This window comes from Carassius gibelio, chromosome A8 (assembly GCF_023724105.1).
Source record: "Carassius gibelio isolate Cgi1373 ecotype wild population from Czech Republic chromosome A8, carGib1.2-hapl.c, whole genome shotgun sequence".
Lineage (NCBI taxonomy): Eukaryota > Metazoa > Chordata > Actinopteri > Cypriniformes > Cyprinidae > Carassius > Carassius gibelio.
Window position 1 is genome coordinate 26,001,972 of NC_068378.1, and position 27,965 is coordinate 26,029,936.

General features: G+C 37.7%; 1 protein-coding gene across 4 annotated transcripts; it reads right to left on the reverse strand.

Annotated features, from left to right (window-relative positions):
* Positions 1–912: 912 nt before the first annotated feature.
* LOC128019031 (paxillin-like) lies at positions 913–27,963 on the reverse strand. Of its 4 annotated transcripts, XM_052604979.1 has the most exons (15): positions 27,781–27,961; positions 12,540–12,748; positions 11,762–11,844; positions 11,428–11,567; positions 11,122–11,314; positions 10,902–11,037; positions 9,186–10,415; positions 8,056–8,322; positions 7,498–7,884; positions 6,723–6,869; positions 5,429–5,602; positions 5,074–5,155; positions 4,566–4,714; positions 3,825–4,123; positions 913–2,349 (listed from the first exon to the last, which is right to left on the reverse strand). In XM_052604979.1, the coding sequence occupies exons 1-14, from the start codon at positions 27,791–27,793 to the stop codon at positions 3,857–3,859; spliced, it is 3,477 nt and encodes a 1,158-aa protein (XP_052460939.1). In that variant the 5' UTR covers positions 27,794–27,961; the 3' UTR covers positions 913–2,349; positions 3,825–3,856. The 4 variants fall into 4 exon arrangements, with proteins under 4 accessions (XP_052460939.1, XP_052460940.1, XP_052460938.1 ...); XM_052604980.1 differs by having other exon boundaries at positions 913–4,123; positions 11,122–11,311; positions 27,781–27,963; XM_052604978.1 differs by having other exon boundaries at positions 913–4,123.
* Between the last annotated feature and the right edge of the window lie 2 nt (positions 27,964–27,965).

The following is a 27,965-nucleotide window of genomic DNA, read 5'->3' on the forward strand; positions in this document are numbered from 1 at the left end:
CTGTTAAGTGTCAACAACTCAACGTGGCCGGAGAAGGTGTGTGAAACTCGTTGTGAGTTATACTAAAGCAAAATCTTGAGTATTTATTGTCTGATAAACATTAAAAACTGTCTGCGGAGGTTGAGTCGTCCTGCAGCCCCCGCTGGCTGCTCATTGGCTGCAGCATCTTTTTTCTAAGTTCTAAAAAAATACTGTAGACGGCAAGGCACAAATTTAGATATTCATTTATCTAATTAATCTATAGCCTATGCACAAAGACAATATGATCGTTTTGTCCCCTTTTTGTTTTAAAGCTTGATGAAGAGAGAGAGCGCAAGTTGCTGCAGCTGCGAGGAGGACAGTGATGCACGCGCACAGGAGTGATTGACAGTTCGCGGCACTGTGTACAAAAAATACTCCGCTACACAATTATTTTGTTATTTTCGTTTAAGATTATTAACATTAGCGTTACAGAAAGGTCTGATTTACGCACTGTTACAGTCATTGTTTTTTTTTTTTTAAACAATGACATTTGAGTTCATGATTTTAATGTTGCTGTTTCTTGTGGCAGACTGAATGAAGAGTAATGTTTCTTGTGGCAGACTGAAGAGTAATCCGGCAGAGTTTTATACTGAAACTTTCCGTCTAAAAGTCCTTCCTTGGTCTTATCCATATTTCTTTGCACGTTGAACACACACAGGCCACAACTGGAAATAAAAAAAACTGCAACCGCGTTAATTGCGTTATTTTTTTTTAACGCGTTAAATATTTCAAATTAATCGAATGCGTTAACGCGCTAATTTTGACAGCACTAATATATATATATATATATATATATATACACACACGTTGTATATTTTACAAAATATATTGTAATGCAAAATGTGCTGAGGTTTAAATATTTAAATGATAACATCAGGAGGAAAAAAAATATTCAGTGCATTAAACAACCAAATTTATTTGTATATATCTGCATGAATTGAAACAGTATCCAATACTCACAGAACAAGATGTGACAGTGTTACAAGAAAGAGAGAAAAAATGATGCATAGCTGTTTTCACATTAAGTAAATGATAATATTTGAAAAGGGACACTGATATAATGATTTATGAACAGAAATAGAAAACCGTCAGATCAATTTATAAGATAGAAAATCCCAAAATAAACAAAGGCACAACATTGGACCAGTGTAAATGTGTGATTAAAACACATAAGGATATCATATGATCCCTAGATTATATATATTTTTTGGCACATAGCGATTAGGAGCCAAACAAAACAGCGACAGATTATCACAACAGAGTTATCAAAGAAGGCATATTCAAAGTGAATCAAATCAAAACAAGTGTCTTCTACTTTCAAAGTAGCGTCAAAGATGAGACAGAATGACATGTACAGATCTCTGGTGCATCGGGTCATATAAAAGCTTTCGTGTAATAAACACTTGCTGGTGTATTTGTCCAATGAATCCAACATATCATATTTGCAGTTTGCAATCACACCAGGGACTGTTTATATTCAATATTCTTAATCTGAAAATCACTTCTATTTCCAGTGACAACACATTTCTAAAAATATAAGAAAGTCTTCATCGAGTCACCCCTTCATAACACCACGAGTTTTCAAAACTCACCCTTTAACAGGATTGAAAGACATTTAAGACTTTTATGAAAAACTGAAGAAAAACAATAATAATCTTAAAGAGAGAGAAAATAATTAGTATAGTATTTCACAATATCATAATACAGCAGTTATAATATGGTCTTACATTTTCTCTGAGAATGAGCAAGACAATAAAAGATACTCACTTGCAATCAAATCAATATACTGAAATCAAAGGTTGAGAATTGCACAATATTGTCACAGCTATTTAGATGAACAATATCACATCTTTGATTTCTGTTAAAGGAGTAGTTCACCCAAAAATGAAAATATGCTGAAAGAGTGCTCATCTTCAGGCCATCCAAGATTAGGATGAGTTTGTTTCTTCATCAGGTTTGGAGAAATGTAGCATTGCATCAGTGTCTCAGCAAACGGATGCTCTGCGGTGAATGGGTGCCGTCAGAACGAGAGTCCTAACAGCTGATAAAAACATCACTAATCCACTCCAGTCCATCAGTGAACATCTGGAGAAGACAGAAGCTGCGCGTTTGTAAGAAACAAATCATAATAACGCGTCCTTCCTGAATTGAAAATGCCATCTCGTCTAAATCAGGAGAGAAAAATGCACAGATCGAGGAGTTAAAAAGTTACAATTTCTCACAAACACACAGCTTTTGTCTTCTCCAGATGTTAACTGATGGACCGGAGTGCTGTGGATTATTGTGATGTTTTTATCAGCTGTTTCTGACGGCACCCATTCACCAAATCTGATGAAGAAACAAACACACATTTTCAACTATGAACTGTTCCTTCGAGTGGATCATTCGAATCATCAGTCATTCTTACTACAAAAATTCCTAAAGAGGACTAGTCTGGAATATTCTGGGTTAAATATTATATTCTATTGACACCAGAACGTTAAAATTAAGGAAATATGTGTTGTGAAACCAATGTCGTGGCTATACTTTGAAAACTGTAAACAGGTTGTTGCCTTTGATTTAAGAAATGAAAGAACAGGTAGAAATGATATCCTGTGTCTATTTAATCCCATATATTCCTTTAATAAAATAACACTTTGAGATGAGATGCATAAACTCCCATGAATTCCACGCATACGGCGGGAAAAGTGAGCATTAACAGTAGGATACATTCATATCTATGGGCTCCAGATGTCAGTAATAATTCAACTAATCATTAGAAATGACTCCACAGACTTCATGAGGAATAATCTAAACTTTAGTCTCTCAATTAAAACTTCATGTTATATCTTGTATTCAAAACTACATGTTTGATATACTTTTAAATTCAGTTAAACTTGTGTTACAAAACAAGGCACTAAAAGTAGCAATTCTTTGAGGTGAAATTTAACGCTAGATGTTTTCATAGTAAAAATATTTCAGGGCCATATTTCACACCTAGATAAAAAGAAAGAACAATAAATTATATTTTGTGTTTTAGGAATAATAACAATGAAGGATTTATAGTTTAAAAACAACAACAACAACAACACCATTCTGAATATTATTAGTAAAAAAAAAAAAAAAAAAAGAAATACAGTAATAATACTGTTAATAATTATATGAAAAAAATAGCTATTGGACAGAATATTATTTCATCATATTACAGTAATGAGAATTAGATTTTATTTGTAACACAATATTGAAAAACAAGGTAGAAAATGTGTCAATTTTTTCTGAAAGTAATGTCACAATGCAACATTTTATATGAATATATATATATATATATATATATATATATATATATATATATATATATATATATATATATATATATATTCTTAAAATGGCTTAAATGTTTTTATTGAAAAATATAATTTCTTATTGATTGATATATGACCTGAATTAATTCATGAAAGTCAGCAGTAATGAATGGCTCCAGTTGGTTATTCGTTTAGCTGTTTTCATTTACCTCTACTGATTGTGTCTCATACGTTCACACTGCACATATTTCCCATCATCCCTCCTGAACTGTTCTCATCATCAAACAGTGTGTCTCCAGCTCATCCAGTGAGCAGAACACATTCACACACTTTCTCTAAAAAGAACTCAACGGTCTCAGCTGAACTTTCCTCTAAAAACAACCTGGCTTTTGAGAGCACGTACTATTGGCACCAACGTTTTAATCTGACCAGCAATGACATGTGGGGACGTCAAGAACCTGATTATCAAATACAAACATACACACAAGAGAGGCAAACAATACAATATGCAGACTTACACACACACACACTCAGTCAGTCAGTCAGACATCTTTCTAGCTGAAGAGCTTGATGAAGCAGCCCTGGCAGTAAGGCTTGTCGTTCTGCTCTTTGAAGGTGCCCTTATTGAGCTGCTTGAGGCAGAAGGCACAGACAAAATGCTCAGGGTGAAACTTCTTGCCCATGGCTGTGATGCAGCGGCCCGTGATGGGTTTCTGACAGCCGGAACACAGCGACCCGCGGCGGGCGTGATAATGAACCTCACAGTACGGCTGACCGTCGTGCTCGAAGAAACTGCCGTTGATGAAGGGTGTGAAGCACTCCTGAAACACACACACACACACACAACAAAACCACATGACTACTTATAAACAATTTGTTTTAGGTTTTGGAAAAGGCTGAATTTATTTGATTAAAAATACAGAAAAAAACAATTATATTGTGAAATATTTTTACAATTTATAATAAGTGTTTTCTATTGTAGAATATTCCAAAATTGAATTTATTCCTGCGATGCAATGCTAAATTTTCAGCATCATTAATCCAGTCTTCAGTGTCACATGATCATTCTATCATGCTGATTTAAAGCTCACATTATTTCAGTTTTTACTGTATTTTTTAATCAAATGAAGGCAGTAGAAGAAACTACTTCTAGAAACATTAAAGACATTTAAACTATTCCAAACTTCTGACCAACTGTATATTCAAAACTAAAGCAAATGAACATGTAAAAAATTGAAAGGTCTTTCATTGTCATACACTAACCCTGCACACAAAACACTCAGGGTGCCAGAGGGCGCTCAGGGCAGAGATGTAATTCTCCAGGATGGCACGAGCGCAGCCTCCACATTTAGGAGCAAAGAGGTCAAAGTAGTCTTTACGACAGTACGCCTTTCCATCCTTCTCATGAAATCCTAAAAAAAAATGGAACAAAGATGTATTTACAACAAGTATGCAATAACAAAGACAAAAGAAAATAGTTTGGTGGCTTTTCATCTGTGCCTGTTAGTTTAAGACAACAGTGGAGTCCAAGAGTTTCATTTCATTACAAATTGTAGAGTCAGAAGAGTTCTTTTTTAATTTCAATATTTGTTTTGTCGCCCTTTAAGGTTTAAGGGCAATGATTATGCTTTTTTGTATTTTTAATGCAAATGTTTATGCAAAGTGTAAATGTATTCTAGGAAAAATAAAATTACGAACTTGTGAACAAGCAAAATATGGGTAATTGTGGGTACTTCCCAATGATCAGACCCTTCTGTAAGCATTTACTCACCTTCAGGACCGAAGAACGCCCCACACTGAGCACAGAAAAAGTGCTCAGGATGCCATGTTTGATCTAACGCTGTCACCACTTTCTGTAAGGTTACAACAATTTAGATTTTTATAATCTGTAGCACGCTGTCAATTACCACAGGAACTGATTTCCACTTGTGTCTCAAAAATCAAAATACTAATCACTTATAATGGAGGTGACACTAAATTAATGCATACAGGCTGACATAATAAACACTGGCTTTTTTCGCACTAAACACAAATCTCTCACATATAAAAATGGATTGCATCGACCAAGTAAACATATTGAATGTGCTTAATCTGCTGTTCAGAATGAAAAATGGTTTTGTTCTCACATCCAGTATGGGTCCGTTACAGTAGAAGCAGCGCGGAGAGAATAAATGATGGTAATCTCTCTCGCAGTATGGCTGTCCTTCCCTCTCAAAGAAGTTTCTGGAACCAATCTCTTCCTGGCAGTGCGTGCACACAAAATGCTCTGGATGCCATGTGCGCCCCATGGCAGTTACCACCTGTACAGAAACACACACACATCTTTTGTTTAGATGTGTCCAGATCTGTCTACCTAGACACACAGCATGTAATCTTAACTAAGAATGTCTCGTTTCGCTTTTAAATGGAAGCAGTCATGCCAGTTCTTAAAAAGCCAGGGAGTGATACTGCGGAAATTTCCAATTTCAGGTCTATTTCAAATATAGCTTTTCTGGAGAAAGTTCTTGAGTGTGTGGTTGTTGGCCAACTGCAACATCGTCTTCCTATGAACAGTCTTATGGAAACATTTCAATCCGGGTTTAGGTCCGGACAGACAGTGTTAATGTGATGGTGTGCCTCAAGGGTCAGTCTTGGGTCCTATCTTATTTAGTGTTTATATGCTTCCTCTGAGGCAGATTATCCAGAAGGCTATCACTGTTATCATCCAGATTTATATTAGCCTGCTCTTGCTCCTGCCTCTTCGACTCTCTCTGATTGTTTGATGGAAATTAAGGCAAGGATGAAACACAACTTTCTTGAACTCACGGTTTTAAAACTGAGATCTTATTTAATTTGTATTCTTACTAATGTTATTAAGTGTAACAGTTTTAACCTCAAATATGAAATATATAGAAAATTCAGCTACACGTGTTTTGACTTATACATCTTCAAGCCATCAAATTGGTCCTGTGCTTCGGCAACAGCAATGGCTCCCAGGCCAATCATGCATTGATTTTAAAATTATTATTTTGGTTATTAAAGCAGAACATGGGCTGGCTCCAGTTTACATCCATGATTCGGTTACACCATCGATACCCTCTCGTTCACTTCATTCTGCTGGCTCTCTCTCCTTCATCATCCTCATTATAATTACAAAAAGTTATAGACTGTATTACCTGTATCTACTAGGAATGCTTCTTCTCTTGACTGTTTTAAGAAACATCTTAAGACTTCTTTTTAGTAAAGCTTTTAATTTGTAACTATTACTGTGATCTTTTTTTAAATATATTATATGCTTTGTTTTTATTTCTTATTTAGTTTCTGTAACCGTTGTAGTGCTTTGAGTTTCAGAAAGGTGCATTACAAATAAAATGTATCATTATTATTAGCTTAAAGCTAAAATCCTCTGTGTGTTTGTGTTGTAGCTCTTTGGTTCCTCACCTGGCCAACAATGGGTTTGCAGCAGGCGCCACACACTCCCTTAGCAACTGTCTGCACTCCCAGCTTGTGGAGGTCAGACTGAAGATTGCCCAGCATGTTGTCCAGTTTATTAACCTGTGGTTGCGGACCCTTTCCCTGGGACATAATCTACATATAAACAAGAACAAAAGATCTAGAATAAAAAAAAGTCTTCAATGCAAAAAAAGACACACAACCACCTTAAATAAATAAGATCAATAAGATGAAAATGTCTGACGGAACAGAATTGTTATATAATTACTATATTATTTTCTTTCAAGTTACAGTTCTTGATCACGTAAATATTAAATCTGTTGAATTTTTGTCAGTGTCCCACTACATTGAAAAATGTCCCAACTTTCCATTTTTACATTTTTGTCTCCCCATATTTTGCACAAAATTTATGGAATACATCAAAACCGAACTGTGAGTGTATTCAAGATTTTATAATACTACTGACAGCATAATTTAGTACATAATTTAGTAATCCAATCACATAATTCACAGATCAAATATTAACAAACCTAATCAATACAACACAGCCTCAAACCGAGTGCTTGTCTCAAACTCTCCCTGGGGCTCATCTAATCTAATCTAATATTTATGACCAGAGTAGGAGGCTGAGCACACACACAAAACATCTCCAAGCTTTCAAGCACACAACATTCAGTTTACAAATCACAAATCCATAGAAGTTTTGTGATTCTTCTAAAAGAGGACAGTAGGACAGAGTGAGAGCATGACAGCATGTTTGCACCTGCAGTGGAGGGAAGAATGGGTCATACTCCGTCTGGCAGCCAACTGACACCAGCACTTTGGGTGGTGCCACAGGGGAAAGTGGTGGGGTGGGTGTGGGTTGGGGTGCAGGGTTGGGCTTTGGGGAAAAAGCTGGAACCTCCACAGGTTCAGGGGTCAGGGGCTTGGATGGAACTGGAGGTGGTGTTGGCTGGGGAGGAGGCATGGGCTCTATTAGAGGTGGGGAGGGGGCAGGTGGTGGGGGTGGAGGTACAGGGACAGGAGCTAATCTGACCGGAGAGGGGCGCTTTGGTTCTTCAGCAGGGGGAGGGGGGCGAGGGATTGGGGGAGACTTGGGAGGTGGAATCACCTTCCTCTGTGGAAGAGGAGACTCGGGAGGTATGATTATCTAGAGGAAGACACCAATAAGACAGAAGAAGAGAGAGAAAAGATGGAAAGTAGGAATGTAGAAGAAAGAAGCAGGTGATTAAAGAGAAACTTTAATGCAATTAAGCAAAAGTATTTTACAGGAATTGAATGGAAACAGAATTTGCTGAATCTGTAGATCCTTCCCGTCTACCTTATCCACCTCCCTGTTGTGGTCTTCCCGTGAGCGCTTGGGGTTGGACATGACAATGACGCCTTCTGTGAGCCAATCATCTGGCTGCTGCTTTTTTGGACGATCCTTATGGGCAATTCCCAGCTTGCCTTGCAGTTCCTCAATGAGCCGGTCCTGGGAGTTGCTCTTGTGGAAAATCAGGGGGGCCATCTTCCTACGTATCAGGCCATCTCGGTACATGGGGTGGACGTTTTGAATCTCCTTGGTACGTCTAATAACTGATTTGATCTGGGAGCAGTACAAACTCCTTGAGATGCCACATGCCTCAAGAATGGTTTATTATGGTCCAAAGAAACCAATAAAGACAAGCAGGGACTAGGGAAGCATTCAGATGCCATTCAGGTGCAAAATCAGTTATCATAAAATAGTTAGGAGTTGCACACATGGTGGTGGTTAGCACTGTTTTTTAAGATTTAAGATATTTTGGATGAAAATCGGGAGGCTTTTGTCAGTCCTATAGACTTCCAAGTAACTTACACTGTCGAGGTCCAGAAAAGTATTGTAAAAAAAAAATTATTGTAGTAAAAGTACTGACAAAAGCCTCCCGGTTTTCAACCAAAGTATTTTCAATTGTGTTCTGAATACGAACGAAGCTTTAACAGGTTTGGAACGACATGGGGGTAAAGTGATTAATGACAAAATGTTATTATGGGGTGGAGTATACCTTTAAGTTACTGTTAGTTATCAAGTGCACAATGTACCATTGGTACCACAGGTTATCAAGTGCAGACACAGCAACATACAAGTTCTTACAATTACAATTTACCATAAATGGAGTGTAAACTAAACAATTAGAGGGAGAATAACAATGTAATTCAGAATGAAGATTAACAACTATGACTTTCAACCATCGGACTAACAGGTTAAATTTAGGCATGTTCAGTTCTGCTCCCGGACAACCACCTTCCTGCACATTTCCACCTGCACAGTTCAGATGTGTTTAATTAGGCATAAAGGTGGCTTTCTAGGAGCAAGATTGGACACCATTTATTAAGATGCTGGCTATCAAACCACTGCAAGACTTGTCTGAAATAACTCCAAACTAAATTACACAGCATTCCAATCAACAAGCATCGCAGTCCTATCCATACATGTCCAGAGGCTGAGATCCTGTCTACCGTGCCAGCCATATGGAGCATGGGAATGTCCATCTGGGCATCTGGGGTTCCAGGGCAAGATGACGGAGTGAGGGAGTCATCCATCCAGCTTGCCTCAGTCATGGGGGTCAAGGAGCCATCTGGTCCTTCATAGGCCATCTTCAGTTCCATGTCAGCCCAGTCAAGATCACTCCTGCAGTCCGACTGATCCTCCAAGAGCCCATCCCCAACTTCACTTTCTGTGTGAATGTCAGGATAAATGTTGCTGCGATCGGCTGCAACTCTTGTCTCCTCGTAAACTTCTGATTGCCCTTCTGAAGCAAGCTGTGAGGCAGTTGATGCTGTGATTGGAGCCTCGTTCTCAGGCCTGCTGAAGCTCATGGCAAGAAGGTTATCCAAGGCATCATCAAGAGATGGCTCATAGGTTGCGGATTCAAGCCAAGTGGGAGGAAGGGGTTTGAGAGAAACAGTTGAATCAGACTGTCCCGATAATGGTTTTGGGCTTGGGGAATTGGGAACCACTACAGACGAAGAAGAGTACAGGACTGGAGGGGTTGAAACAGCTTTGGGAAGAGACAGAGATGGTGATTCAGAGACTGCAGGAAGAGGAGATATAGGAAGAGATGGGACTGGACTCATAGGTTTTGCTTCAGAGCTAGAGAGATACAGATGAATAGATGCTGGTGTCAACAATGGACTAACTCTTTCATTGGATCTGCTGACCGCTGGGGCACTTGTTGGACTAGGAGACTTGATAATAGGTAAATAGGACTTCAGCCCAGTGTTTGGCAATTTGGCAGAAGGACTTCTCTCCCTGATACTACACATGTCCCCATCTCCAGATGTGGAAGTCGTGGTTATAGTCTGAGACAGAGCCACTAGAGACTCCACCTGGGAGGAGAGCAGGGAAGCAGAAACCTCAATGGAAGAATCCAAGTCCAGGTCAGGTACTGGAGAACAACGAGGACTGGATGCTACAGGTGGAGACAGTTGAGAGTAAGGCTTTGGGACAACACTCGATGGTTGAGGTGGAGCCCCCGGTTCACCAGAATCCTCCACAATGTGCAGATCAAAGTTTGAAAGAGGGGAGAGACTTGGATAATATTGGGTACAATTAGGGGACAGGGATTTGGACACGGCAGTTGTATGGGGAGGGTGGATTTCAGCGACTGTAGAAGTTTGCTCAAACATTAACTCAGAGTTCAGGGAACCCAGTGAACTTGGCTGGAGGACATAAAGGAGGGACAGGGGGAAAAGGAGAAACAGAAGAGATTGACAGATTAAGGAAGGCAGAGAATGAGAAGTAATTAATAAATAACTTCAATGAGAAGTACAGAATAGCTGAGGAAATAACCAAACAGATTGTGGACAGAATGTTGAAGTAATGAGATGAAATTAAAGCTAAAAGACATAGACAAGCAGAAACAGATTTGTAAATAAATAAAGTGGTAAAGTTTGTGATGGTCAGATGAAGACCGGCCAGGGTAGTGTTTCCCAACAGCACCATACGCCCAAGCAGATTGTAGACACCGTTGGCACCAATGGTCTCAACAATCTGCTTATGACGTTTTTGGGAAACACAGTTCAGATTTCCACCCAAACAACATAATTCACCACACATTCCCAGACACAACTCACTTACTTCTTTCCCACTAAAGCCATTCCATGTCACACATGCACACATACACACACACTCCCATTGCTCTGCACCTTAAAATCTGACAGGCAGGCCATGAGCTCATCTAGTTCTCGTGTAGCGGAGGTGGCTGATATTCTGCCCTGCTGCTCGGAAGCTGTGTCCACCTGTCCGTCCGTCAATACTCTCGTCAGAGCACAGGGGTTTGGCCTGTTTACGCACATTACATTATTCCATTAAAACCCACAATGTAAAAATCCATGTTTCTCCATCTAGAGTTGAGAGTGGTCTTACGTTTGGGAAGGCACAGAGCTCTCCAACTCATTTAGAAGACTTTCTACAGTGGAACGGCCATCTTCTGTCCCCTTCGTACCATTCCTCTGAGGCTTGTCCTGGGCTGCCGGTGTCAGTGCGATGCCTGGGTGGGCGCCATTTTCCTGGATATAGTGGGCAACACTGCAGGGCGGCAATGGAGGTGCAGCATCTTCTACAGAGAGTTAGTTTCAAAGTGCCATTACTTGAGCCATAATCAAAGCAGTATATTCATGCATGGTAATAATTTTTTTTTGTGGAATGCCTTAAGTGTGTCTTCATGTCTACCTGTTGTGGAGTAAGATGGGACATTTTGCTGTACAGCATTGAGCTCCAGAAGAAGGCGGTCCAGTTCAGACAAGTTGCTGCCCAGGGCAGAAGTCATAGCTGCGGCCGAAGAGTCTGAACGCTTCTGCTTGTTAGGAAAACTAGACCAATAGAAGTGGTCCATTTAATGTTTCAATTTTCATAATACCAGGTCATGGCTCAAAGGAAGGGATATTATAGTGACTCACATCATAGAATGACAAATATCTAATACCTTTTTTACTTGGCCAATATCAGTATTAGTTTATCAGTCTTATATCATCAGTCAATTCTTATCTGTGATACTGTAACTCACCTATAGACGTGGTCTTCTTCTGTATGCGAGGCTGGAGGACTGCTGTCCCGAGACAACGTGCTTTTAGGACCAGAGCCCAGAGACTGAGTTTCAACACAAGAAAACCAAAATCCATAACTTTTATGCAAATCTATATTGCAAAAGTAATGCATCACTAACACTTTACTGGCTTGCCACAGTCCAAAAGGAGTTCATGTTAATAATTTTTCATATTGCTGGTTTATTTCAGTAATTTTTCAAATTGTAATGAATTAACATTTTCTTTACTTAGTACAGGGTTTCATAAACTAGGGTTTCTAGGGAACTGTATTGGGTTTGTGAGTTTATGAAAAGAAAATCAATATGTTTTGTAAAAAAAAAATAATAATAATTACATATAAAGCTGTTGTCCAGCATGTCAGGTGACCATTATTCATAAAATCGGTTCTCTTTAATCAGAGGAACATGAACAATTGTTGAATTATTGAAACATTAAATCAAAACTCAGGGGAACTTCAAGTAAATATTTAAGGTGGCAAAACATTTGGGCAACCTTGACTTAATACAACAGTTTTGGTTTTGTGTTGGGTCACCACTTAATGCTCAATATCAAATCTGAGTACTAAGCAAAATCATTTGTGAATCCAAGATAAAGTACAGAACTATCAAACTTTAGTTACAAAATATGTATTTTGTACATATTAGCAAACCCATTAGCAATGACAAGACACAGGGAGGTGATGTGGACATTACATATGACTAACTATTTCGGAAAGTCCTAAGATAGTGTGTGCTGAACCTGTTGTGAGGAGTGTTGGGAGTCCTGCTGCGGGGACAGCGATCCGTTCAGGGCCTCCGCTGAGGGAGGAGGGGGCAGGGGCGGAGGAGGAGATTCATCCTGGAAGAGGTGTCCACCAGTGGGAAAGGAATATGGCGTCTCCTCGGGTAGAAACACTGGGCACTTGGAGATATGGGCTGTGGAAGACTCAAGATCTGCAAGCAATGCGTCTGTGCAAAAAGAAGAAACACATTTTTATTGCACTTTTCCTCAAGTTACTTCAAGGAAAGAATAAACTCCTTTCAAACTTAGTCAGGTTTTGTTTTGCATGACCTTTGCAGCTCTCCCTCTGACTATCATAATATAAAAGTCTGTTTTGCTGTCAATATTACATCAAACTCACTTGTTTCAAAGAAAACTTTCCCTTTAAAGAAAAACTTACAAATACACTCTCATTCAAAACAAAAAACTGTGGTCAGTTTTTTTTTAATCTCTTATGGTTATCAAAGCGGCATTTATTTGATCAAAAATACAATAGAAACAGTTTATATTGTTGAGAAATATTATCATGACACAATTTATTATTCAATATTATCTGATGAATAAAGATAATTATATTATAATTAATAATAATTTGACAATTTTATTTGAAATCGTTTGTAAAATCATAAATTTTTTATCAATTTAATATATCCTTGGTGAATAAAAGTATTAATTTCTAAATATACATTAAAAAAAAAAAAATCCTTCCAACCCCAAATCTTTGAATGGTACTCTATGTTTGCGAAGGATTGAAATTATTTTCCATAATAAAAAACTCTAATGCAGCTAGAGACATAATCAAAGAGTAAAGTCTCAAAGAACAACAGGCATAAAAATAAGATTAATTTGCATGATATTCCTCTCCAGCAGAGAGAGAGAGTGAGTGTCTCCAAACACAGATATGATGTTTGCTTGTCTGAGTCGGTCAGGCATTCCAGTCTTTCGAAGCATCCTCATTCATGTTACTAAATACAGTCCTGATACAGCTGTAAGCGCCGGAACCAAAGACCCTCCCACAGGGGCTGTTCTCACAGAAACTAAACAGAAAACTGCTTCAGTTCAGTTCAAATACACAAGAGGGGATATAGGTAGTCCACTTTTTGCATTACATCACACAACAGCCCTTAACTATGACATTATTCAACTCGGTTCGGTCGCTGTGTCTGGGTCGTCTCAGCTGGCAGATAAACACCCGTTGTGACGGACCACAGAGACCTTGTCAACACATCCGTCACGCTGAGCTTATGTCACCGTACTCGTTCTGATCCTGCAGTAAGAGTTGAGCTATGAACATGATCTGCCCCTCAGGAACAGACCCTTCAATACGAGGAACTGTGACAGAATTACACGTGTTCAGTCCACTACTGTAAGGATGAGATGCATAAATACATTTAAATCATCCAACATCGAGCAGAAAACTACAGTCCGGTCTGCAAATGCAATTAAGTGTTGAATCTTGACACCGTTGTGCCCACTTTTAGTATAGACTGGTGGTCTAGTTGCCACATGTCACAGTACGACCCATTAAAGACAGAGATCAATCGCTGTGCATTTAATGTTTTACATGTCTTTGAATGGGACCAATCTAATCATACTTAAAATATGGCTTCTGTAGAATTTTTCATTTCAGGTTTTACTAAATGGAAAAAAATGTGGAAACAATTATCACTCATAAAATTGCTAGTAAATACCACAAAAATGAAATTCAAACACCATGAATTAAACAAGACAGAAATAGTATTTTCATTTAAACCTACTTCAAAAGTTATGTTTTTATTTAGTGTCCAAAAATATTTTAAATGGTGTAATAATAGCAGTATTACTTATTATTTTATACATTTAAACCTAGCGGTTTAATTGCTATTAATTGGTGTTGAAACAATCTACTTTTATTCACTAATTTATTATATAAATAATTTTATTCAATAATTATTTATGAAAACACTGGTTAATTTCACACATAATTACAATAAAACAGAAAGCAACACACTGCTTATAAAATTTTAACTAGAAAGACTGAAATTATATTTGCTTATAAAAAGTGCAATATTCACAGCTGAATGAAAAATTATTTGAAAGTGAAAGTAAAATGAAAGTGTGCAAATGATAGTAGATTGTGCACTGATGTTATAATAATTTCAATTATATGGTTTGCATCCATCATATTTAGAATAAAATACATAATTCAGTGAGATCATCCTTTATTTCCACAGTATTTTATACACTGAATATGCAAAAATAAGCATTATTTAATGGTTATTTATTATTGAAATGATCTTTGGGTTGAACTATTTTGTTATACAGTTAGACATTCTGTTGCAACTATATGTCAACTAACTCTCATTAGAGTATTAGCAAATTGACATGCCTGCAAAGTTAATATAGTCAACCGTGAGACCCTCCTCTGAGCCACCAACAGAAACTTTATATTAAATGCATAAATATGCATGCATGCTACTGTTACATTTATGCTAAATATAACAACATGTTTGTACTTTAAAACAGAATAAAAAATTCACACGAAAACACACACCAGAAAACAACAAAATTCTAATGTCAGCTTGTTCTATTTACGCTCAGTTCTAAAAGAGTTATGACTGATTTGATTGATTCAAAAGAACAAACCAGTCGGAATGATTCATTAATCCATCAAAACATGAATGACTTCAAACATCATTCACAAATCATTCAGAATCTAAATGATTTTATAATGCATTCATAATGGAATCAAATGTATTTCTAGAAGACCCTTATTCAGAAATAAAACAACTATTCATAGACATTCACTGGTCAAACAGTAAAACTGGCAAAAAACATGAACTTTGTTAGTATTTTAGTAAACTGGAAACAGCATCTAAATGTCTCTTTCTTGAATTCACTCTATTTTTAACAATAAAAGGGAGTACTGTCTGCTACTGTCCTGGCTCAGAAGTTAACCAGGGGTTAAAACAGATCACAAACCAAGATGCATTAATGCTGCCTACACAGAGCAAAGATCAGTAACATGGACTCACGGGAATGAGAGAGAATTCCAGAATGTATCCCAACATTCCCTCACACCTGGGTGTTAGTACACGAGTGTGTGTGTGTGTGTGTGTGTGTCTGAGGGGGATGCACACACAGCAGACGCCATTCATTAACCCTGTCCTGCCCTCAGACACATGCAGTGTCTAAACATTCTGTTTATGACTATCTCCTGCATTTCAGTGAAGTCATAACCATAAAACTATGAAATAATACAATGGAAGTATATGGGAAATAGGCTATGAATAAAAACATGTAACAAAACAGTTAAAATCATGAACTTCCAGGCGTGTTGGTTGCTTGTTTGCAGTGTTAAAAATGGTGTGTATAAAATAAGTAAATAAAAATGTGTGTGTGTAGATAGATCCGACATCCTAAACTAATCAGGCATATTAGGTGTGGTCACTGAAAAAAACTGCATGCAAAATGTGCATGGACAGACCACTGGTGTGAGACATTTACACAATACACACACGGAGAAATGCAGAACATCTAGCAAGATCCATGGTTAACTCTGGCTGTTTAAATGCATGACGTATATGGAGATCAGTCAATGCAAACGTCCTGAAAATAAACTCTTCAGGGCTTCAGCGCCCAGCACAATCATTACAACCTTAAACAGCACAAACACAATCAATGCCACACATGCCTCGACCACAGCAGGGAAGATGACCATGACTAATGCAATGCTTCATCACTGATGGGTCACATCCAATAAAGCTTATTTAATAATATTTCATTATTCAACACTCAAATAAAAAGAGTTACATACAATTTTTAAACAGCATATTTTTAATGATGTAATGATTTCAATTTTTTTTGTTGGAATATAAATTTTATAAACACATTTATAGTTGTGCATTTATTTTCATGTCTTTTGGATCCTAATCTCTAACCTAACTGAAAATAAGGTTTAATTAATTATGAATAAAAAACAAGTTATAAAGCGTTAACTAATGAAGACATAAAACAGTAATGAAAAATATTAAATAATTACACCACATTAAAGTATTTATAATAGTTAAAAAAATAACTCTACTAGAAATTAATAGATAAAAATGTGACTAGTAAGAAAGATAAAAGTGCATTTAAAGAGTTCATTTTCCAAAAGTTGAACCACCCTTCTGTGTTTTAGCTATAATGTGCATTAGAACAAAAGTGCAGAGACAGGATATCCTGAACACCACATGGCTATCCTGTTTTGGGAGTTGCCAGGTTTGTAAAAGCAGAAAAAAGAAAAATGAAGGATTGTTGGTGAATGTTAGCTCTCTACAAGACTGCAAGCTGGCTCCAAGTGTTAAATGTCAATGCCACAGCTTCACTGACTTCACCAACGTGTGTCAGTATTGAGTCAGGATCTGTGATGAGTCAGGGAGGCTCTGAGACGCATTTCATCAGAACATTACTAACCAATGCTAGTGAAGGTGATCAAGAAAGCAGACGGGTGTGAAGCCGAACTTCCGCTCTTTTAGGGTTACTGAATGTCATACTGGAATATCTTTGGGTTAAACAACTCTGAGACGCAGCAAAATACTAATTTTAACATGTAACTCAGTTTGTAAAAAACAAGCAACAACAAAAATTAAACAACATATACACTACAATAAAAAAGTTTAGGGGCGGGAAGATAAAAAAAAAGTTTTAGTCTCTTCTGCGCATCAGGGTTGCATTTATTTGATCAAAGATACAATAAGTACTACTGTGAAATATTACTACAATTTTTATTTAATTTAATTTTTTACCTTTATTTTACCAGGAAATAAACGGTAAATGGTTTCAGCATCATTCCTCCAGTCTTCAGTGTCACATGATCTTCAGAAATCATAATAAAATGATGATTTGCTGCTCAAGAAACATTTCTGATTATTATCAATGTTGAACATTTTTGTGGAAACTGTGACATTTTTCCCGATTGTTTTATGGAATAAAAAAAAAAACTCCTGAAGAACTGTTTTTATTTAAATCTTTTGTAACATTGTAAATGTATTTAATGTCACTTTTTAAATTGAATGTGTCCTTGCTGAATAAAAGACTAGATCTCTTTCTTCGTGTCATGTGAAAAGACGCTGCATGTTAAACATGTTACAAACTAGCTACAGCATTAAGCTGTTATAGTCTCATTCTTCTGCATAGCGGAGTATATAACATCAACATCAGCAGAGAGAGGTTTATAAAAAGCATCTGAAGAAACCGAATCTGAAAAGGTGTGACACTAACAAGGAACACATATTATAAAGTGTTGCAGAGAGTCGTTTTTCATAAATGAGGCAGTTTCCCACTTTATCGCTTTCCTACTTAGACTCCGAGCAAAGAATTCCACACATTCCATCAGAGAGCTGCCAAAGGAACACTATAGAGGACGGAGAGAGAGAGCGAGAGAGAGAGGGAGAGAGAGCGAGAGGGAGAGAGAGAGAGAGAGAGAGAGAGAGGGAGGACAGGCAGGGGGCGTGTGGGCTGAACTGTGACACTGCGAGAGGAATGTAGCGCTCGCAGCCTCACAACGACTGGTGTTTATTCCACTGGAACGATCCCACCCACCTATATTTAAAAATACCAGAAACCGTGAACGCACTACAGTCCCACCGCAAGATCTCCAGTCCATGATGTCACTGTCAGACTGGATTAAACACCGACAGATTGCCAACCAAACTCCTCTCATCGTACGCTGCACGCTTTTAACATACAGAATTTGAAAGCATCATTTGTGCGCAAGCAGCGTAATCATATTGCTTTCCGAGATGCCTCATTTTAGCCTGTCCTCTGAGAAGGCAATCCCAGAATGCACCTTGACAAACTAAGTGACTGGTTATATATAGGTCAAAGACAAAACGGGTTTTGAAGAATCGAAACAAAGTAAAGTTTTTACCCATCTTTGCCGCTGTCCTTCAAACCACTAGGTTTTAAAGTGCCTCACTATGCCATTGTTAAGCTTCCTAATATTGTTTTGGTAGCCTCCTACAGTACGGTTACATGCATGCAAGGACAAAAAATGCTTTTGTTTCTCAAAACATGCATTGATCACCTAATTTTCCAGTGATTCTCGAATGATTCGTTCGAAGCAGTTCTAGATTCAGTCTTTCTAAACCCCGCCTTTCCGTGAACCTATACTCTGCTCTGATTGGTCAGATGGCCCAGTCTGTTGTGATTGGCCCACCGTGTTCAGCTCATGCCGGAAACGATATTCCTATTTCCACAGTTCTGTATTATGAACGCTCGATTGAAAATATACACATCTATAATTTATCATATTTACAGGTTGTGATCAGTGGAGTCAGCTGAGCCAAATAAACCGGACACTGATTCATCTCTCAAGAGCAAGGTTTGTGAATCCGTGTTGAACTCCTCGAGATTCGAGAAACAGTCATCAGTAAAATGAAGTGTTTGTGGACGGGGTCAAGTTGGTCTCGGCCAACCAATGTGGAACATAGACAGGGATTATGCAAATGTGGATTCGAATTACTAACGACTTGTTTAGGATGTTCAGATCTAATAATTTATTTTGGGAGACAATAACTTTATCTGTCATGCATTTTCAGCTTCAGAACATTGCAGATCGTGTATATTCACTGACAGCTACTTTACACACTGCATGAAAGGCAATATTCGAAAAGTCATAATAGGAGCACTTTAATACGTCACAAACAGCTGATAAAATCATCAGAGTAATCCACAGCACTCCAGTCCATCAGTTAACATCTCATGAAGTGAAAAGCTGTGTGTTTGTAAGACACAAATCCATTTAGACACTAATTTTAAACAGTCTCTTCCACATGAAATACATAATTCAGAATAACGCTTCCTCCAGTGAAAAAAGCCCATCTCCTGTTGTCTATCTCATCAAAATCCACACACATATTTGTTTATATATGTTTCGGCTTGTAAACGGTGCTTGATCTGTGCAGATTTCTCTCCTGATTCAGACCAGACGACCTACACACAGGAGGAAGCGATATTATGGATAAATTATATATTAGTCAAAAACAACAATTTTAGGTAAAAAAACCTTGTTTCTAACAATGACTCAGCTTTTGTCTTCTCCAGATGTTAACTGATGAACTGGAGAGCTGTGGATTATTATTATGTTTTTATCAGCGGTTTGGACTCTCATTCTGACGGCACCCATTCACTGCAGAGCATCATCATCCAGAGGCAATGCTACATTTCTCCAAATCAATACACTATTCCTATGAGACCTGGTCAACTCTGCTTGTTTACAACTGGAGACCTCACCAAAGGAAACTCTATACCATCTAACCAACTTACTCTGATATTTATAACAGAGAGGCAAGAGGTGGGGTGCGAGGGGGCCAAAATAAAAGCTCTTCCCAATGGGACTTCAAGCCAAGCAGACTGGGGGTCCCGTGTCTATTCTGGACACATACATCTACGCAGAAGTGAGAACAACCAACGACTTGTCGCGCACACTTAGATCTGATTGGATGGTTATTTAGATAAGCTGTAGCTGACTCATTATTCACCGTGTTAAACCTGGTAAGAGACCCACGGAGACCACAAATACTGGGACGAGAGCCTATGGGTGCCTCACAATCCTTCTGATTCGATTCAGGCAATCAAAATTCAATTATAATTGTAACTACAATTATAATCTTATTAATTAATGTGTTTATGCGAATTAATTATTAAATAAGACTTTGAAAATAATTGCATTTTTTTTTATTAATATTAAATTACTTATAATATGAGTACTTTTTACAATTATTACAAATCAACTTGTGGTCCAATTAAATTATATTTTTCCTCTAATTATTTTGAGTTTACAAACTTTGAGCATCAATTTCTTTGGGTATTTTTATTAAATCAATGTCGCAATCCAATTTGCATTTATTTAAAGTTTTATCTGGTTAATTATTGAGTTTACCGACTTTGCATATTACATTTATCTGTGCACTTTAATTAAATTACTTGTATAATTATATATATAAAAAAAAACTATTAATCAATATCACAATCCGATTATAGTTGATTAACAGATTTTCTCCCCTATCAGTTAATGAGTTTGATGGCGTTGAATATCAAATTTATTTGTGCATTTTTATTCAATAACTTATAACTATGAGCACATTTAAAAATAATAATCAATGATAAATCTAAATAACTGTGTTAAGAATTGTTAAAATATAAATATAGCTTCAAAACAAGCAAATATTAACTAATAAAGAGGAACAAAGAAACACATTACAAACAATAAGTGCTTTCAGCATTCACATTCTGAGAGCAACTGAATCCATCCCTAATATATATTTTTTGACTTGTTTCCAGTTCAAATATCCAAAAATCCTTGAAACAAGATAAAATGACTTGATATTAAGACTTGCTTTCATTAACCGTATCTTGAATATGAGTGTATTTTGTCTAGCAGATTCATCATCATGTTTGAAGTATAAACAAGTTAAAAAGCAAGACAAAACACACTTATATTAAAGAAACGATCTCTGAAAAGAAGTCTTATATCTTTTGCAGTGCATCCCAAGTTATCATGTTCTGGGGATTTGCAATTCTAGAGATTACTTTTCAGGATTTGCATTGGTTTTAAGGATGTAAACATTACAAAATGTCCTAATGTTGCATGCTATTCAATAACTGCCTGAAAGCATTATAATATTTATTCACGCCACTGGTTATCCGTACATCCCTGTGTGTCTCAAACACACCTCTGATGACTCTGATGAGTCCAGTGCAGCATTTAGACAGGGAGTGTCTCCCAAATCCACTCATGTGGGAGGAATTCTGCTGTAACTATGAGTTCTGGAACATCCAAGGCCATCGGGAAAACAATCAGCGCTGTGTGTCAGGACAGACGCCCGCCAAGGAGGGAGAGGGAGAGAGGGAGGGGGCATTGAAAACCACTTCGAACAAAATACAGAGAGAAAAGGCCAACACGTCCGAGCGTTTTCATCTGAATCACCTCAGAACAGCAGGCAAACACATGGCAAAGCCTCACCGTCGCTCCATGAGCGTAATTGAAAACAGGCCAATACTCTAAAAATGACACAATAATGAGTCAGAAGACTATCTGCTGGAAAAACCGCTAACTTTAATGAGCTAATCTTCAAGTATTCTGTGTGTTATACTTCATGGAGCTCATAAAAGGCCTTCGTTTCAGATGTGTGTGTGATGTGTGTTTGACCTGCACTTCTCAACAATCTGAGGGTATCAGTCCCTAAAAATGCTTTTGATTAGGACTGACACTAACTGAAGAGAGAAAACTGAAAATAGAAAATGTTTTCAAACAACCAAATATGATGGTCAGTGTTCTCAAACTTAATGCAGTGAGAGATTGTAAGATGCTGTAATGGAAAAAATGTTCCAAACAACTTTGGTAAAAAACTGACACACAAGGCAAATGGGGTATGTTGTATTTAAGGCCTGCACAATTTGGGGAAAATGTACTTCTGATTTTTTCTGAAAAGGAAATAAAAAAAAATAAAAAATAGAATGTGATTTAAAAATACTTCAAGTCTGCTGTATTGTTTGTAGGGCTGCCTATTTTGTCATTTTATATCAATATGACTATTAAAATAAAATAAAATAAAATAAAATATATAAAAAAATAATAATAATAATAATAAAAAAATTATTATTACTACGGTAACTATATGATATATAAAAAATACCTAATAAATACAAAATATATTAACACTTTACAATAAAAACATTAGCACTTACAACAATACTTAGAATTTGATTTTATATTACAACTGTAAAATTACAATACTAATATTTAAGGCTGTCTTAATTTCTTCATTTTCAAACCATGTTAAACCAACAAACTTTTATTCTGATGGGAAGCCCTTCATAATCTACTCTTATTAATGATTATTTATCAAGATGTTTCATGTTGCATTCCAAAATGCTCATTAAAGTGACCCAAACTGAGACACAGATACACCGGGAGGTAACGAGCTGCTCGTGTGTAAATGAACAGTGCTGCGCTTCACTCCCAAACATGAAGTGCATATATTTATTTAACTGAACACTACACCATTTGCCGTTTCATGATCACTATTTTCACAATTTATTTCGATTAATCATGCCAAACCTGTTCGACCTTCTTTCTTTTGTAAAACCCAAACAAATGTTGTCCTAAAAACAGTTTCAGTATTTATTGTCCATACAATGTTGTTTGCACCCCAACGTTCTTCAAAAGATCTTCTTCTTACAGAAGAAAGAGACTCATACAGGTTTGAAGTGACATGAGGGTGAGTAAATGAAGGAGACAGGATGTTGATTAGTGTTCAAGGACACACCAACACCTCTCAGACTCATCTCAGAAACTCTGAACTTCTTGAGTGGGTCTAAAACAAAAGCCACTTCCTTCTCTAGGGTTTCCTGAGGAAGTGAAACAAGACCCTGAAACCTGGGTCTGAGGGCAGCTGTGGCCATGGAGGAGTGTGTGTGTGTGTGAGTGTGCTTTGAGAAGGGAGAATTTAGTCTGTGTCTGGGGCTCTGCCATGTCATTTTTCTATTCCTCCTTTTTCGAAAATAGTAACAAACCCTTTGTAGTGCACAGACAGAGAAAAAGCTGTGCAACAAAATCAAAGCCGATCAGATGTGTGAACGTGTTCTGAAGAATCACAATGATTTTTTAAAGAACAAATGTTTTAAAGCAATTAATACTTTTATTCAGCAAGTAAAGAAAACAAATCTGATTTCTGCTGTTCTTTAACTTTTCTATATATCAAAGAGACTTGAAAAAAATCCTGGTTTCCACGAAAATACAAAGCAGAACGACTGTTTTAAAAATGGATGATAAACAGAAATGTTTCTTGAGCAGCAAATCATCATATTATAATGATTTCTGAAGATCATGTGACACTGAAGACTGGAAGAATGATGCTGAAAATACAGCTGCGCATCACAGGAATAAATTATATTTTACGATCTATTCACATAGAACACGTTTATTTGAAATTGCAATAATATTTCATAATATTACAGTTTCTTCCTCTATTTTTTTTCAATCAAGTGCAGCCTCGGTGAGCAGAAGAGTCTCTTTCATAAACATTAGCAGATCTTATTGACCTCTTTCCAAACTTTTTTTGTGTTTCATAACTCTGCATACAGCATGCTTTTATTTTTGTTCTTGATCAGACAATATCTGATGCTTCTCAGCTCATGCAATGATTCTCTTCGGTCCACGTTTGATATTTAACACATGAGGAATGAGATTTTGATGCCACAGAAATTTAACAGCTGATCAAATGTGGTGACGTGTATAATGTTTGTGCCCAATTAGGACCGAATTCCAATCTAAACAGATAAGATTGCTTTATATATCTTCAAAAAAAACACAGTCTGTGCTACGTTGTCCACTAGAAATGTAAAAGAGCGTCTGATCCAGCATTAGTGTTTCAGCAGGCTGTGGTTGAGTGGGCCAGAGCCAAATTCTTCCACAGACAAATCAGCATTGTTCTGCCGTTCCCCACAAATTACTACCTCCACGACTCGTCCCAGATGAGAAACACCATTAACTTGAACAACACGCTCATTGTGCACCTGTGTGTTATGACCACAACAGCCTCTTTAACAGCGAGTGTGTGTGTGTGTGTGAGCATAAACAGATCTCTGGATCACCACAGGGGAGAATACTGAGCTTTATATGAACTCTGCTCATGCTCAGGGAAGCCGTGTTGGGGTCGGGACGTTAGGAATCACTTCCTCTGGCTCTAAATTTTTAATAAACTTACACACAAACCCAACATGGAAAACACAGAATCCAGTCACAAACACTGATTTTACAGTTTAATGCAGAATGTCACAGAATTTGGATGCATAAATCAAAAGCAGGGCTGAACAGTACGCTTAATCAAATCATTAAAATGGAAGAAGTGAAGTAGCTATCTGAGAAAATAAATTAAATGGCCAAATATATTTTGAGGTCATTTGGCCTGATCCGCAGACTAATTCTTAATCTGAAACACTGATCACCTCTAAGGAAGCTAATAAAGCATTCCACTGTGCAGCTGGTTGGAAAAACTCCTCTCGTTTGCCCTTTGACCCTGGAGTGAGTCAGTTCCCTCCCCCAGTCCAAACCGAGCCGCTGGACTTCCCCGTGTGATGCCAACAGCTGAAGAGCAGCATCAGATCCAAACTCAAGCTCAAACACACTGACGGCCGGCCGGCACGCACTCGTCTGTCACTCCGGCTCGGGACAGAACACAATCACCTCATTCTCCAGCCGACAGAGACTGGAAACAACATGCAACTGTTGCTTGTATGTCAGAGTCAGCCAGTCATTACTGCAGCACAATCAAGTGATAATGACCAACGAGCTGTGCATTAGCCCACTTATCACATGACAACTTCCGAAACGAACATACATTATCATTTATGCATTTGGCAAAGGCTTTTATCCCAGCGACTGACACTGAATCCAAGCTATGCAGTTCATCAGTTCATGCATTCACTGCATCGAACCTATTACCTTTGAGCAAATGCTGATCTGAGATCAAATTATTTTATTATCTGACTCTGTAGAGACAGCAGAAGCGGAAGGCTGCCCAGATGAGTGCTCTGTTATACAGTGTTGTGCTGAAACTGACCAATCAGAGTGAGAGCCGTGTAATAACAGGCAATGCGTAGTTTGGACAGTAAAATACCTGAGCTTATCTGCCCTTGTCTTTTGGCGTTAAAGGAACAGTTTACCTCACCAAGACTCAGAGATGTATAGTAACGAAGTAGAACTACTTCGCTACTGTACTTAAGTACTAAAAGGAGGTATCTGTACTTTTCTAGAGTATTATTTTTTTTTCCTACTTCCACTTTTACTTCGGTACATATTTTCGCTGAGTTTAATACTTTTACTCCGATATTTTTTTTATGTGCTGCATCGTTACTCGTTACAATTATAATAATGTTACGACTCATTCCATTACAAACCACTGCTAGAACTGTAGATGGCAGGTTTGATGAAGCTGGCACATCATTGAGCGAATCAAGCGATTAAGAAGACTGCGCGTGCTGACTGAACTGCTGTGATGAGAGAGATGAACACCGAGCCGAGCCAGATAATGACTCGTTCACGAGTCAAGAACCGGTTGCATCGGTTTTCGGATGACCAGTAACGTTAGTTCTTTCTGACAGTTCGATTCATTGAAGAAAACAGTTCACCGATTCTTTTGCGCTCGATGCAATGGCGTCATTGGCGTTGACTGCACATGGGCTCATAACATTAACACAGAATCAGTTCAGAATCAATCACCAAAAGAAAACAGTTCGGTTCCAGACGCTCTGTGTGTCGGTTTGCTTCACGCTAAATCACACATGCGCAGTATCATCAGCTCCTCGGTTCACGAATCGGACGCGTCTGACACAAACGGTTCTTGACTCGTGAACGAGTCATTATCTGGCTCGGCTCGGTGTTCATCTTCAGTTCTCTCTTCATCAGTTCAGTCAGTGTACTGTTTGAGCCAATGAATTACTCCGGGATATTGGTTTGTTTTAACTCAGAGGGAGTGTCAGACACATTAAACAAGTTAACAGCTTAATTCATCTGTGGATTAATGCGTATTGGAGACGCGAACTGTTTAAAACGATTCAGTTCGATTTGGTGGACTGTTTCAAAAAGATCCGGTTACATCGAATGATTCGTTCGCGAACCAGATATCACAAACTGCTTTGTTTTTAACTGTCTTACAACAGACACGGAAGAGAAGACAATGCTGAATAAAGTCATAGTTTTTGCTATTTTTGGACCAAAATGTATTTTCGATGCTTCAAAAGATTCGAAATGACCCTCTGAGGTATTATGGGTTTGAAACAACATGAGGGTAAGTTATTAATGACATCATTTTGCAAATTGGGCTAACTAACCCTAGTAACCGTTTTTTGTTTACAAGAAGTTACAGTCAAAGGAATTGTGATTGTCCTTTAGGTTAATCATTTGAAATAGTAAAAACAATATGTTTAAACTTTTGACTACTTTCTTTAATAGCTACATAACACAATACTTCTACTTTTACTTTCAGTACTTGAGTAGTAAATTTTAAAATAGACTACTTGCAATACTTAAGTACAAAAAAATGTTGAATACTTTAGTACTTCTACTTAAGTGTGGTGCTTAAAGAGCACTTCTACTTCTACTCAAGTCACTTTTTTGATAGAGCACTTGTACTTTTACTCAAGTATGGTTCTCTAGTACTTTATACATCTCTGCCAAGACTCCAGTCCGTCACCTCATGACTGAGAAAGCAGTGTGTTTGTAAGAAACAAATCAATCATTAAGAGTCTTTCATCCATTGCTTTCTCCACTGAAAAAGTCATCTCATCTGAATCAGAAGAGAAATCTGTGCAGATCAAGATTTTGATTTGAGAGGAAAACAGGAGAAGGACCTTTTTTTAATGAGGAAGCATTATGGATTATAGCCAGCAGTGGGGTGTGGGTGGCTGTGGGCGTGGCCAGTTCATCCCCAAGAGGACACGCCCATCTACATGGAGTTCATTAAAGTTATCATCTGTCCAGCAGTTCACAAAATCAGTAAAAATAAGGCTGTATAGTCTTTCATCTATTATTAATCAATCACTCAAAACAGTTCTATTCCGAGTACAAACAAATCAGCAAACTAGCTTGAAATGAAAAGCTTGACAGGTCTGTGAAAACTCCTCAGTAGGCCCTCACTTTTTCTTCACATTTTCTACACTGAGTATTTAAACATGTTCAAATAAAGCTCCATTTGGAATGCATTTTCCAATCAGGCAAAAATACCTGTCAAATGTGCTATTTTAATCACATGTCTTTACAGAAAGTGATTTCTTAATGAACATTTCAAATCTGTGATTCTAATCTATTTCTTCTCTTTCCTGGAGCCACAACCTGGAATCATTCTCTTAATGAATTTATAGAGGATATTTAATGACAAACTTAATGACAAACAATGTGCGACAGCGAGATTCACTTTAAAGAGATAAAGAACATTTCTTGACTAAAGATGCTTCCCACAGCCTAAAGTTGCTGGACTCAGTTTGTAACTGTAACAGATTAATGACGCGTTCCGCAGAATGGAACGTCAAGAGTTACATTGTATCTCTGTGACGTCGCGGTCAGTGAACTGTTACTTTGTATTCCTGATATTGTGCGTTAGCTCACTGGCTACTGTAGTTAGCCTCTCTCAGACTCATTTCTCCGCTATGTTTGTGTCTCTCTGTAAACAGCATGTGGGAATTTGGGTGTCTTTACCTAGATCGTCCATGTTCGCGCGCTTCCAGAAGTGCTCCGCTCCTGATCCGAGTCTGGAGAACAGTGTGAAAAGCTCGTTTTCAGAAGACACGTCTCTGCTGAAGTTTTTCCTGCTGTTTAGACGCAGGTCTGTGTGACTGGACCGTACTGGACCCCCTACACATCACAGAACAGAGGAACTCACT